The 13,109-nt window shown below is 34.9% G+C and overlaps 1 protein-coding gene across 1 annotated transcript in view; it reads left to right on the top strand.

Annotated features, from left to right (window-relative positions):
* The first annotated feature begins 64 nt into the window (after window positions 1-64).
* tex264a (testis expressed 264, ER-phagy receptor a) overlaps window positions 65-13,109 on the top strand; it is a 69,544-nt gene continuing 56,499 nt past the window's right edge. Inside the window, exon 1 of the mRNA XM_016271083.1 lies at window positions 65-595. Within this exon, the coding sequence (XP_016126569.1) occupies window positions 203-595 (393 nt within the window). The 5' untranslated portion in view covers window positions 65-202. The remainder of the gene's footprint in view (window positions 596-13,109) is intronic.

Here is a 13,109-nt window from a genome sequence, read left to right as displayed (position 1 = left end):
CGCAGAAATGAATCGGACTTTCCTTCATTATTTGGTTGGCTCGTTTCAAGCCAACCGTCTGAGTCACAGTCACATGGTGCATCCAGGAAGCAATCCGTACAGTGTTTCTGTGTAGAGGAGGATAAACAAACGCTCAGTTGTGTCAACAACAAAACTGAAAGACGGGTGTAAACTGACCTGCAGTAAAACAAAGATACTGTAAATGTTACATCTGCAGAGCGACACGGGTACTGTTCGGAAAGCGGAAGGATTGATTGTGTGTGCCATCACAGCAACTAACAACTATTCATACACACTGAGCGTTTTTGTTATTGATTTTCTGACAGCCGGGCAAAAAATGTCTGATTTTGTCATTTTACTGCTGATTCTGTTTTTGGTTATTTGTCTCATCTTAACTCTGGTGGGCTTCGTTTTTTACACTGGGCTTTTCTCTGAAGTCGTGATTCGGACTGGATCTCCTCCGGTGAAAAACATCACGATTGCATATAAGTTCAGAAAAGGATCGTACAAGGCCAGCGGAGCCGCTTTCACGGAGAGCTGCAGTGTCGGACCGAAGTTGTCGTCTGTCGGTGTGTTTTACGATAACCCCAATCAGGTCAGGAACTTTACATTCGAAATGTTTAATAGAACGTTCTCAACACAAATAATCATTTCAAGAAGTTACAAGTTAAGTTACAACCCCTAAATCCACCTGTCATAAAACTAACTCATAACTCAACTGCTTTGTCCCAGAATTTAAGAATTGGTGAGAAGTTTGGCTGTTATTTCTATACTATGGTGTAGTGATGATAGATGGTAATACCATTGTGCTCTACCATGCTACTGAATGATTAATGTTGCACCAAGTTTCAAAAATTACCATTAACTTGGTAGTTTTAGTATAATAAGTGAAGGGTTATTGTTACAAGTGTTATTGTTACTTTGCAAAACAGCAGTTTTTGAAGCACAGAATCATGAGAATCAAGCCTCAAACATGTTATTATAGTCATATTTTAAATTTATGATTCATCTGGGTTTTTAAGACTCACTGAGGTGTTTCCATTAAATAACTTCATGGCCACAATGTAAAGCAAAGTCTGCTCTAATCCCTAAATCAATATTATGTTTCATATCTAGTATTATTCATCACTATTTAGTGTATCAAAAGAATAAATTGGGATAACATGCTGTGCAAGCATCCGAAGGTGAACATGGAGCTCATGGAGGAACAACTTGGTATAATATGAACAGTTTTAAGACGCTCTTCATGCATGCACACCTCTAAGAAGAGAATGGATTGAATTTGGCCTGCTCAGCAGAAAGCGAAAGAACTACATGCAAAATATGTCAGATGTCTCAGCACATAATAGATGAATATTTAAACCAGAACAGGTCATGCTAGTAGACTCCCTGGATGGGTGTCATTAACATTTCTGCACTGATCTAGGGCTGTACAGTCACTGCAGCAGTTATGCAGTAATAGTTCATCCATATTATGAGGTTGGACACTGGAACGTTGAGTGCTGTGGTAACTGGTCTATTTTATTTTGTGCAACTTGGTAGTCATTGCCAAATGGAATTGCTGGCTTGCAAAGTAAGGACTGGGAATGTCTCTTTGGTCCCATATATTTAACCATACCAGTGTGGTGCTTATTTGTTTTGTTCTTTTCAGTATAACTTGTGAAATGGACCAGGTGGGGTTATTGCATAATATCTTGCTGGTGATAGCTGCATTAACATTCACCTGATTTATTTCTGTTCTATTTTTAATTTGTTTTGAATTGTGACCTGGGATTTGTCTCCTGAATTGTAAACTGGGACAAAAACAAAAGATTGGATTTGAAAGTACCTTGGTAAAAGTACCTAAATTCCATGGATTGCATCTCCTATAAATCCAAATCTGGATTTATAAAGGCAGAAACTGACACACAAATGTTCTTATGCATACACCAACTGATACCAGTAATTAAAATAATACAGTAATAAAAAAAGCACTTCTACACACATCTTTAGAATTGAGGCCCCTTGAGAGTAGCTGTTACGGTAGTGGATGCATTAGGGTTTGAAGTCACTGTTGTTTGAAAAGCAGGTGGAGTTTGAGTTCAGGTTATACACCAAGTTATCAAGAGTCTCTGGGATAGACTTTTTTGTGTGGTTATTTTTTTGTGTAATGTACAATACATGTGAAGTTGAACATGGCAACAAATAGTTTTTCCTTGTTTTTTTTTTTTTAGCATGTGTGACCAGATCAGGATCCCCGTTAAATACCTACCTCCTTGGAACATAAAATCTATTGTATTGGCTGACATTCATTGGTTGGTTGCATTGGTGGACAGATTCTATTCAGTGCCTGATTAGCAGAGCTGGGTAGTAACTGAATACATGTAATCTGGATTAAGTAATCAGATTCCAAAAATTAAGTACTTGTAATTAGGTTATATAACATTTTTAATTCAACATTGAATCAACTACTGGTTAACGCATTCATTTTTATTTGAATGATCATTTAGTGAGATTTTAAGGTAATAAGTTAAGTAACAGGTTTGCATGTTCATGGATCTCTGATCTTGGTTAATGGTCACATGGCATGCAGGTAAACAAATAAAATATGTAATCTTTTTTTAGTGTTGTTATTTTAAAATTATTTTTTTAGTTTCCATTTAGTTTTTTAGTTTTTGGATAATTAGGCAAATGAGTTCAAATGTAATGTAAAAGTAACAAAAAAGTGGCTTATAGATTCAATTATATTACCTAAAATGTGTAATGTAATGGATTACGTTACTAACTACAATTTTTGTCATGTAATTTGAAATCAGTAACAGACATCAGTACAATTTGTAAGTAATCTACCTAGCATTGCTGATTAGAAGTCCAACAATATTGGGTGTTAATATAGCCATCCAAATTCTGTTTTTCCCAAAAATCAAAATATGTCAGTGAATGTCTGTTATGGCACAAATCAATTTAATCATTCAAATTAAACATTTTTGTGATGCAAGTATATACAGTACATGTATGATTAGCAAGCTATCCATTTAGTTATCCAATTTTAAGGAAGGCATGAAATAAAATGTTTAATGTAAAAAAAATTTATTTGACCTTTTTAATTAAAATATCATACCTCCAGTGAAATGACAGACTTCTCTTGTTCACGTAAACCCCAACCCTTTTTTACAATCTCCTGCAAGCTCACATACAGCTCTGCCTCTTTCCGATCAACAGTCAATGCAAAAAAAAAAAAATTTTTTTTAAATAATCTGTTTCGCTCAGATGTACGTCACAGTACATAAGAAAAGATCTGCTGCTACCCACTTTTGTGTATGAGTTGCCTAACTAGTTTAGACCTTATTGGACAGACAGTTGAGTACATATGTCATGCATCTTAGAATAGAAAAAGGAAAATATGAAACATTTCAGTCACATAACCTACTTCTGTATTCAACACAGGACCAATTGAAACCATATGGTGACGCGACTCAGACAAAATGTGAGTAATGTGGCTAAAAAAACAAAAAAAAAGACGAATAAAAAAGTGAATGCCAGGCTGGCAGTGGAGTTTTACAGACTGTATTCATGGCCATGATATTGGCTGAAGTACACTAAAGACAAACCAGCTTACTTGTGAGAAAAAATTAAAATAATACTTATTATTAAGTACCATGCTATTACCCATCTGGTACTTGACTTCTGCCACAGTACTTTTATTTATTTATTTTTTTACTGGAAAAAGAGACGTGACATGAAATTATACATTAAATTATATGTTTCTTTTCCGGAAAGCTAAATTAAAGGGTTAGTTCGCCCAAAATGAAAATTCTGTCATCATTTACTCACCCTTAAGTTGTTCTGAACCATATAATTTTCTTTCTTCCATGAAGCACAAAAGGAGAAATTTAGTGGAATGTCTGAGTTGTTCTCTTTCCTTCAATCAAAGTAGATGGGGACCAGTGGCTGTCAAGCTACAAAAGGACAAAAAATTGTATCCTGTATCTGTGTTCTGAGAAAGTAAGTAAGTTCTGTGTCTTTTAAAAGATGTGATGGTAATTTTTTTTGGTGAACTATCTGGATGTTTGCGCTGCTGAAACAATAAGCAAATGCAAAGTAAAGGGTGTTTCCTCGGTGCTGCGTAAACTGCCACATTAGCTATACTTGGCTTAAAGCTGATCCCTGTGTTTCAATGAAAATTGTCAAAAACAGGTAATGCATTTTTTTTTTAAAATCAGGCCAGTAGATCCCTAAACACTAGATGGCACTCATGGTCCAGGGTAAAGAACATAACTTGTAGTACTGTAGAGATGGTCCAATTCAAGCCTACAGGTTGAATGCCAGGGATGTTCAGATTCTGTTATACCAGTATACTTGGACACTTACACCACACTTAAAAATGTATGAATGCAATTGTTTTAGAAAATAATAATTATCATAATAATGTACCTTTAAGTGTTGCTTTTATGAGTACAGTGGCTTGACAGAATACTCAGACACTTATACCACACTTAAAAATTTATGAATTTAATTGTTTTAGATAAAAATATTATTATAATTATTATTTGTATTTATTATTATTTATAATAATAATTGTTACTCCACAGCATAGTTGGACACTTACACCAAACTTGAATAGCATCAATGACATTATTACAGAAAAAATATATAGTTGTTGTTATAATCTAAAACAAAAATAATAATAATAGGTTATCAATTTTGCTTTGTTTTCTTTTTCATATTTTAATAAAAATCTGAAATGTTTTGTTTAAAATGTGTGCCTGTCTTTAGTGTTTTTTTATTATTCTTTTATGCAATGACTACATTCTAAATAACATTTGGAGCCATGTATATATAGAAATATAACAGATCATTTAATCTAGTACCCTAGAGTTAAGGTTATTATTCTGGTGCCATTCATGTAGTTGGTGATTTTGTTCTTAGCGACATTCCTCCTCAAAGCCAGATAAAGGTCTGTGATGCTGCTCTACAGTACTCTGGCTGCTCTCACAGCTGTGTAAGGGGGCGACGTCTGAGGGGATCCGCTGTGTTTATTGTCTTTGTATTGAGATGGTGACAGGGTTGGGGTTTTTGATTGGCACTCTCACCTTTTAGTGTCCAGCCACTGTCTCCCCTAAAGCCAATTAGCTTCAGATCTGACTATGATCGGTTGTTAGCACTTGCTGAGGTCGCTGTGCGATTTTAATTGGCATAATGCTCGGCGCTTATTAGCATGCTCAGCTCTCCCGCCGGAGGCAGGGGTTGATATGGTCCGTTTCAGAAGGTCAGCTACCAGCGGATTCAGAGTGTTTGAGCTTGACAGCGTAAAATAGAGGAATTTACACTTTATTGAGGGAGATCGCTTTTGAAAAATACTGAAAATGACTGTACCTACTTGCTTATTAGTGGCAATGGAAAACCAGTGATTTATCTTCAGCATTTAAATGACACTTCTTGGTGGTTCATATTCTAGGTGCAAAAACAGTTTATAATTACAGTACAAACAGTATTTTCATGCAGTATTTCCAGTGATGAAAAAATTGCTGTTTTATATTTGAATTTATTTTAAATGGTAATTTATTCCTGTGACTTTTCAGCAGCCATTACTCCAGTATTAAGTGTCACATGATCCTTAAAAAAATCATTCTAATATGTTGGTTTGGTGCTCAAGATTTTTGTAAAAATTATCATCAGTGTTAAAATAGTTAATATTTTGTGGAAACCATGATACATCTTTTTCAGTATTTTTTGATTAACACAAAATTTAAAAGAACAACTTTATATTGAAATAAGATATTAATTTCTTAATTTTAATTAAGAAATTTAATTTTTAAATAATAATATAGGACTTTTTGTAACAATGTAAAAGTCACTTTTGATCAATTTAATGCATCCTTTCCTTTCTGAATAAAAGTATGCATTGTTTAAAAAAAGAATTAACCTTTTGGTACTGAATGAAAAAACAGTTGCTTTTTCATACCAATACTGGTTTATGCAACATTTTTGACAGGCTTTTTATGACAGTGTTGATCAATCTGTCTGCTTGAAAATCCCATTTTGCAGCAATAAAAATTTTTTCAATAAAAAAAACTTTATCTTATTAGATAAACAGATGTGGAGAAAATTGTCCTTTGGGTATATTCTGCAGTTACATTTTTTTAAAATAAGTTGCAATATGTTATGGCAATACTATATCACAAAATGTTTAAAATCACAGTAATATCATATCATGAATATTATCATCATAATAATAATAACAACGTATCATGGGGCCTAGTATTGAAAGCAAATGTGGCCAGTTTTCTTGTTGATCTTTTATACATTAATTTGTTTATGGCAAAAGTTTTGTTAGCATCAGCAGTCGCAATTTTGATCTGATTTAGGGAATGAGTACAGAAACACTTAAACCAGCAAATGTTCTGTTAATTTTATCCACCCTAATTTTGACCCATTTCTGTGGATGAAGCGGTTGGTCTTGGCATTTCGATGCTTATACCAGACATACTGACTCAAGTAATGGTTTGTGACTCATGCAGGGTATTATGAGTCAGAGGTGGGACAACTTTGACTTTAATCTTTTATGCTCCAACTGCATTTGAACTCTCAATGATTTTGTCTTTGTGATGCACCAGCATGAAACCAGCTTATTTATGACTGTTTATAAATGGAAGAGCTTATTCTCTTCGGGTGTTTTATTTAGTCCAGGTGTCTACACTCAGGGCTGATTGGAGAGGATGCTTTTCAGGTTTTTATACGGCAGTCAAAGTGAATCAGTTGTTACTTCTGTGGAATACAGGCTTGATTAACACTCCGCAGAACCTCCGCAAACACTGAATCAATCATGGAAGTTAATGGTAGAAGCAAAGAGCTGCCATTTAAAACTGGCCTACTTTGTCCAAAGTTAATAAATTAAATCAGCAAATGAATAAACAACCTTTATAGCTATTTCACAGCACATCAAGTCCCTATACTCTGCCTTACACTTTCATCTTCTAAACTGAAATTGCTCTGACATGTCTTTATTGTTCTCTTTGCTGTAATCTGTTTTGTAGGTCAAAGAATACGTCACAGTCAAACACCCAACTAGTTGAATACAGATCTGTCTGTCTGTTTATCTATCTATCTATCTATCTATCTATCTATCTATCTAGTGTTAAATTTAATTAAGAACACTATTAGGACATATTAGGTTAAATTAGTGATGTGACATGTGGCCAAGTGGTTACCCATACTAGGAATTAGTGCTCTGCATTTATCCCATCCTAAGTGCACACACACAGTGAACACACACCCGGAGCAGTGGGCAGCCATTTATGCTGCGGCGCCCGGGGAGCAGTTAGGGGTTCGGTGCCTTGCTCAAGGGCACCTCAGTCGTGGTATTGAAGGTGGAAGAGAGCGCTGTACATTCACTCCCCCCACCTACAATCCCTGCCGAACCTGAGACTCGAACTCGCAACCTGAGATTGAGTCCGACTCTCTAACCATTAGGCCACGACTTCCCCAATTAGGACATTTAAGTAATTTTTCATAAACATGCCTTAGAAAACACATTACTGGTATGCATCTTGAGACAAAACAAAGGCACTGATATATTTTAAGATCAGTCAGTGCAAGTTTCTTTCAGTTGACACAGCTCAGACTTACATTTTAGTCTGGGACTATGCTTAAGCCTCGTCTGTGAAACCGGGGGTTTAAGTATTAAATTTAATGAATATAGAATAAATTTAAATATACGTAAGAGAGCTTTTATTGCTTTATCACATCTGGTTAGGGCATGATGTATCAGTAACTAGACTGTCAGCAGCACCCTACAACCCTCTCTGAGCAGTTGTGTTGCTTCTGAACGTCTCTCAGTTCATCACCTTTGAAGCAGTGCTGCTTCAGCCATCAAAGCACAGCTTTCACTCAATTTCAAGACGATTATTTCCGAACTTCAAATCGCTTCCTGTGAGCAGTGTTCCCGTTTATATGCATAATAACCCGCAGGTTTTGAGGACTATGATAGTTTTTGTGGAATAAAGAATTTGAGTTGGTTGGGCTATTTATTTATTGAATATCTGTCAGTTACTCTGTTGAAGAGCTGCACTTTGCATGTACACTACCTTTCAAAAGTTTGAGGTTGGTAAGATTTGGTAAGATGTGTCTTATGCCCATCAACATTTATTTAATCAAAAATACAGTAATTGTGAAATATAACAGTTTAAAATAACTGTCCTTTTTCTGACCTAAAAATGGCTGTCCACCAACGTTTACTATCCAACCTGACAGAACTGGAGAGGCTCTGCAAGGAGGAATGGCAGAGGATCCCTAAATCCAGGTGTGAAAAACTTGTTGCCTCTTTCCCAAAAAGACTCATGGCTGTATTCGATCAAAAGGGTGCTTCTACTAAATACTGAGCAAAGGGTCTGAATACTTAGGACCATGTGATATTTCAGTTTTTCTTTTTTAATAAATCTGCAAAAATGTCAACAATTCTGTGTTTTTCTGTCAATATGGGGTGCTGTGTGTACATTAATGAGGAAAAAAAATTTACTTAAATGATTTTAGCAAATGGCTGCAATATAACAAAGAGTGAAAAATTTAAGGGGGTCTGAACACTTTCCGTACCCACTGTATATATATAATTGTGTTTTTTATTTTTTTGGTGGAAACCGTGGTACATTTGTTTCAGGATTCTTTGATAAGTAGAAAGTTTAGAAGTAGAAAGAACAGCATTTATTTTAAATTGAAATTTTAAAAGTCACTTTTAAACAACTTAATGCAACTATTACTGAATAAAAATATTAATTTCTTTAAAAAAAACTTCTTTTTGAAACTTTTGAACAGTACTGTAAATATCTCTAAGAAGTCTAACTGGTGTTTGGAGAACATGACCCTAAACTAGCTCAATTATACAGTGTTTCTGTAGGCCATCTATTCATTCTAACAACCCACTGACTAGTCGACAAGTTGAAATGTGTAGTTTTGGATTCACCATCCTCTTATGAAACATGCTAATACATTTCTGTTTACTGCTTGAGATGGAGAAAAACATTTCTATTTTGGGCTCTGACCTGATCCACCATGTTTAGCTTCTTTGTACATTATTTTCTCTTGTTTACTCATCTGAAGACACACAGACCAGGGGAATAAATGCTTTTTACAAGAAAAATACGAAAGGAGGGGAAAATGCTTTCTTCAGCATAGCTTTTTGTTGTCTCAAGGCACTGGTTTAAAATTTAGGGATTAAGACCTCATTTTAGATAGCATTAAAAGGTAGATTGTCCTCACATTTATAGCCATTTTAAGGATAAAACTCTAAAAAGTCTTGTCCTTTTCGGCACATTATCTGAACAGCTGACCTAACTGTTCACATGACAAAAATAAATTAACCAGTCGTGAGTGTTTTGTCCAGCTACTAGCAAAATGTCCTACATGCTTGACTTTTGAATGCCAGTCGCCCTCCTCTGCCTTTTTAAATTAGACCGATGGTGTGAATGTTGCCTTGAGCTAGGAGTTATGATTAGTTATAGCCTGCTTGCGAGAGCAGAACATGACTGATGGACAGTCATTGTGGTTCCAGGCGCTTCAGTTTAGCAGTGTCAGTCAGCTAATGAAGCCAGAATCTAGTGCATGTAAGGTGGACCTTGCGTTTCTTCTCTGATTTATGTCTGAATCATTCATCTGATGTTAACCATCTTTAATAGATAATCTGAGTTACCCTTCAACTTAATCTGAATCATGCATTATTAAGAATCAAATTAATCTAAATGGTTTTCCTCAAAGCATCAGGTTGATGGTTTTGACTATTGCAGTGCAAATTCAGATTTCTAGGTTGTCCACTAAATGCAAATACCGAAACTTTGCTCTTGTGATCCTTTTCCATGACAACTCCAATATTATCACAAGCTTTCCAAACTGGGCTTTTTTGCATACTATTATTTTCTGCCCCATTAATTCTGTCCAGATTGTCCACTACCCAACACAGCACCTACAGTTCCCCAGAAATGATATGCCATCAGTTTCAATTTCAGTCAGCATGGGAGGCTAATTAGCATTTGAGGGCATTCAGGGCAGCTAATCATCTTGAGGAAATGGCAGGTTATGCATATTCATGGTGCCGTGACCCGCTAGTAAGTTCATCCTTAGGTGCCATGCTTTTATTTCATGGGGTTTCCATTAGTAACACCTAGTTTTACAGTGTCCACGTAATACATATTATGTCTTACTGTAATTAATAATGGATACATCAATGTGTGTGTGTGTGTATACATTAAATAACAATTACTTTCTTTATTTGCCCATCTTATTCAATACGTTTCTGTATGTTTGTGCTCTGATTGTTCTTCAAATGCAAATTCCCATTCATAGGCACCAATACCTTGTCATACACGGCAATATTTATATATTATTTACATAAATATTAAATATAATACAAAAAATGTACGTATTTGTTGATATGCGCATATGATTTTTAATATATAAAAATATTATAAACTGTCACTCAGGGGTATTGTATACAGCCTGGTTTTGCTTGGGGGACTTGCATGAACAGTTTTCAGTGATGACTTAAAAATACAGTTGAATCTAAATTTAAAATGGACTGTAAATGGATTGCTTGAACTGATTTGCAGAAATTAACTCTACTTACCAGCTCTAACCACGAACAGGAACACATTTTTGCAATTCATGCCCATGTTTAAGAAATGTCATGTGTAATGCTAGACCCTCTGGAAAGCCTTTTTTTGCGCTACCTTTTTTTCAAATTCTTGTGTAAAACATTAACTTTAGGCTCGTCCTCAAATGTGTCATTGCTATTATTATTTAAAGTATGCAGGATAGCTGTAATCTTAATGTTAAATATGGTTGTTGCTGCTTGTTGACCTGGATAGTGTTGTTTCATTAGCTGTGTATCTGGAGATGCTCCTTCCTGTAAGTAGTGAAGCTGGTGCTTTCCTCAAAAGCTTGATAAATAGTCAACCTAAAATTTGTAAAGACTAACTGCGTTAGATTTTATCTGTCCTGTAGCTCCACTAGGTGGTCAACAGAGGTCTCCCTGATGCTGATTCAGGACTGCATTGTCCAGTGATGTATATACATAGACACTGACATTTTCCTTGCATTATTTAATTCTACATTTTAATTTGCAGTTCTAAATTTTTTTTAGATTGTATGGGTGTGATTTATTCTTCTGCAGTTCTGTTACAGGAACACTCTTGAGTTCTGAGGAACACAATGTGAGCCTGCTGTTGCATTTATGTTGATGCTTTGCTTATTTGCTGCTTATGCATGTGGTATGAAACGGGCCTTACAATTTTTATAGAGAGTAGGACCCAGAGGTGGGACTTCTTTAGAACTTTCCAGTGTCAGCTAGTTTGCTTTACATTCATAAAGTCAGACTACAAAGTTCTTCTGTGCCGTATAACGTCCTGATCTGAGCTCTGAAGTATACTCCATGAAACTTTTAGTAATTACACATCTTATAGGTTTCTAGAACATTCCACAGGAGATCTCCAAGTGGAACCTTGCTCTCTGTGTGAAACAAGGCTTCATATCTGTATATATGATTAAATATAATGAGAGGAGGGGTTTCTAGTAAGTATAACTCTCCATCAGGTTAAATTGAGGACAGTTCCACCTGCAGTGTCCATACTGAGAAGCACCATGAAAACCCTACTTCACAAACCAGGGCTAATTAATCAAACCAGGCCAGCCATGCTAAGCTCACTATCTGTTTCTTTTCATATGGCTTTGTAGCCTCAAACCCAGCTAGCAACAGCATCGTGAAACCCTAAGATATGGAGAAATGTGTCTATATTTAGCACAAATAAGGCCAGGAAGTTGTTACAAAGTTTGTTGGTACTAAAGTGTATTTATTTTTTAGGGCTGTCAGTTTAACGCATTGACTTAATTAGTTATGAAAAATAAGGCGATTTAAAATATTTTAACATTTCATACAGTTGACTGTTGGCAGTAACTCCAGAAATGCAGTTATTCCCTAAAATTCAAGATATTGGGGCAAAAAATGCCCATGTATGAGTTTTTGTCTCATATTTATGTCATATAATAAGCATATCACAGCAGCAACGAGAGTAATATCACACGAGTGCTGTTTTTGTCACGAAGAACACGAGTGCAAATGTTATTTTATACAACAGTTCAGTAAATAAGAAGTTAATATTGTGCTATATTTTAAACACAATATTGTGTGTTTTTGCTAATTTTGCCAACGAAAATATTACTTAAAAAGCCACAGCAGAACTGTTGTGCGTCTCCGAGCAGCACAGCGGTATTCACTTTCCGAAATAAATCTGCATCGTGTAAATTCAAAGCCCAGTTAGAGAGGAGCCGTTTACTAAATTCCTGAATGAATCAGCAGTTTGTACTACGAATCGACTCATAAAGACATTTACCGCCACCTGTTGGCTGTTTTAGTATCTTCTTTAGAGTATAATTTCATTTTTTTAAATAAATAAAACTTTAAAGGGATAGTTGCCCAAAAAAAAAATTCTGTCATCATTTAGGCTACTCATCCTCATGTTGTTTCAAACCAGAATGACTTACTTTTGCACAACATAAAAGAAGGTATTATGAATACTGTTGGTAACTAAGCTGTTTTTGGTCACCAGTGACTTTCATTGCATGAACAAAAAATACTGAGATGTTTCTCAATTTATCTTCTTTTATGTTTCATACTTTATGTTTAGCCATTGTAGCCTAAACATTTAAAACAATAATAGCTTTAAATGATCTTTTGGGGGTATTTTCACAGCCATATTTGGTTTGCGATATTTGGTTCACAGCCATATTTGGTTTTGGTAATTTCGATTAATTAATCGCAGCACCCTGTAATTGATTAGATTTAAAAATTTTAATCAATAATTTTTTAATCGATAATTATAATATTACTTAATAATATTATGCAATTTAGTAAAATTTTTATATTTAAAATTCACATTTTTGGATGTAAGTTACTTTGGATAAAAAAATCAGCCAAATGCGTAAATCAAAATTAACATACAACTGAAAAATATATAAATAACTAAATAATAAAAAATAAACAGTGTCTGTATATATTTATATTTTCATATATATTGTCTCATATTTATATCATACGATAAGCATATCACAGCAGCAATGATACAGTGTATGTATATATATATATA

Source organism: Sinocyclocheilus grahami, unplaced genomic scaffold, assembly GCF_001515645.1.
Source record: "Sinocyclocheilus grahami isolate Dianchi unplaced genomic scaffold, SAMN03320097.WGS_v1.1 scaffold60.1, whole genome shotgun sequence".
Taxonomy (NCBI): domain Eukaryota; kingdom Metazoa; phylum Chordata; class Actinopteri; order Cypriniformes; family Cyprinidae; genus Sinocyclocheilus; species Sinocyclocheilus grahami.
The sequence above is the reverse complement of the archived record's forward strand: the minus strand, read 5'-3'. Positions and strand labels throughout refer to the sequence as shown.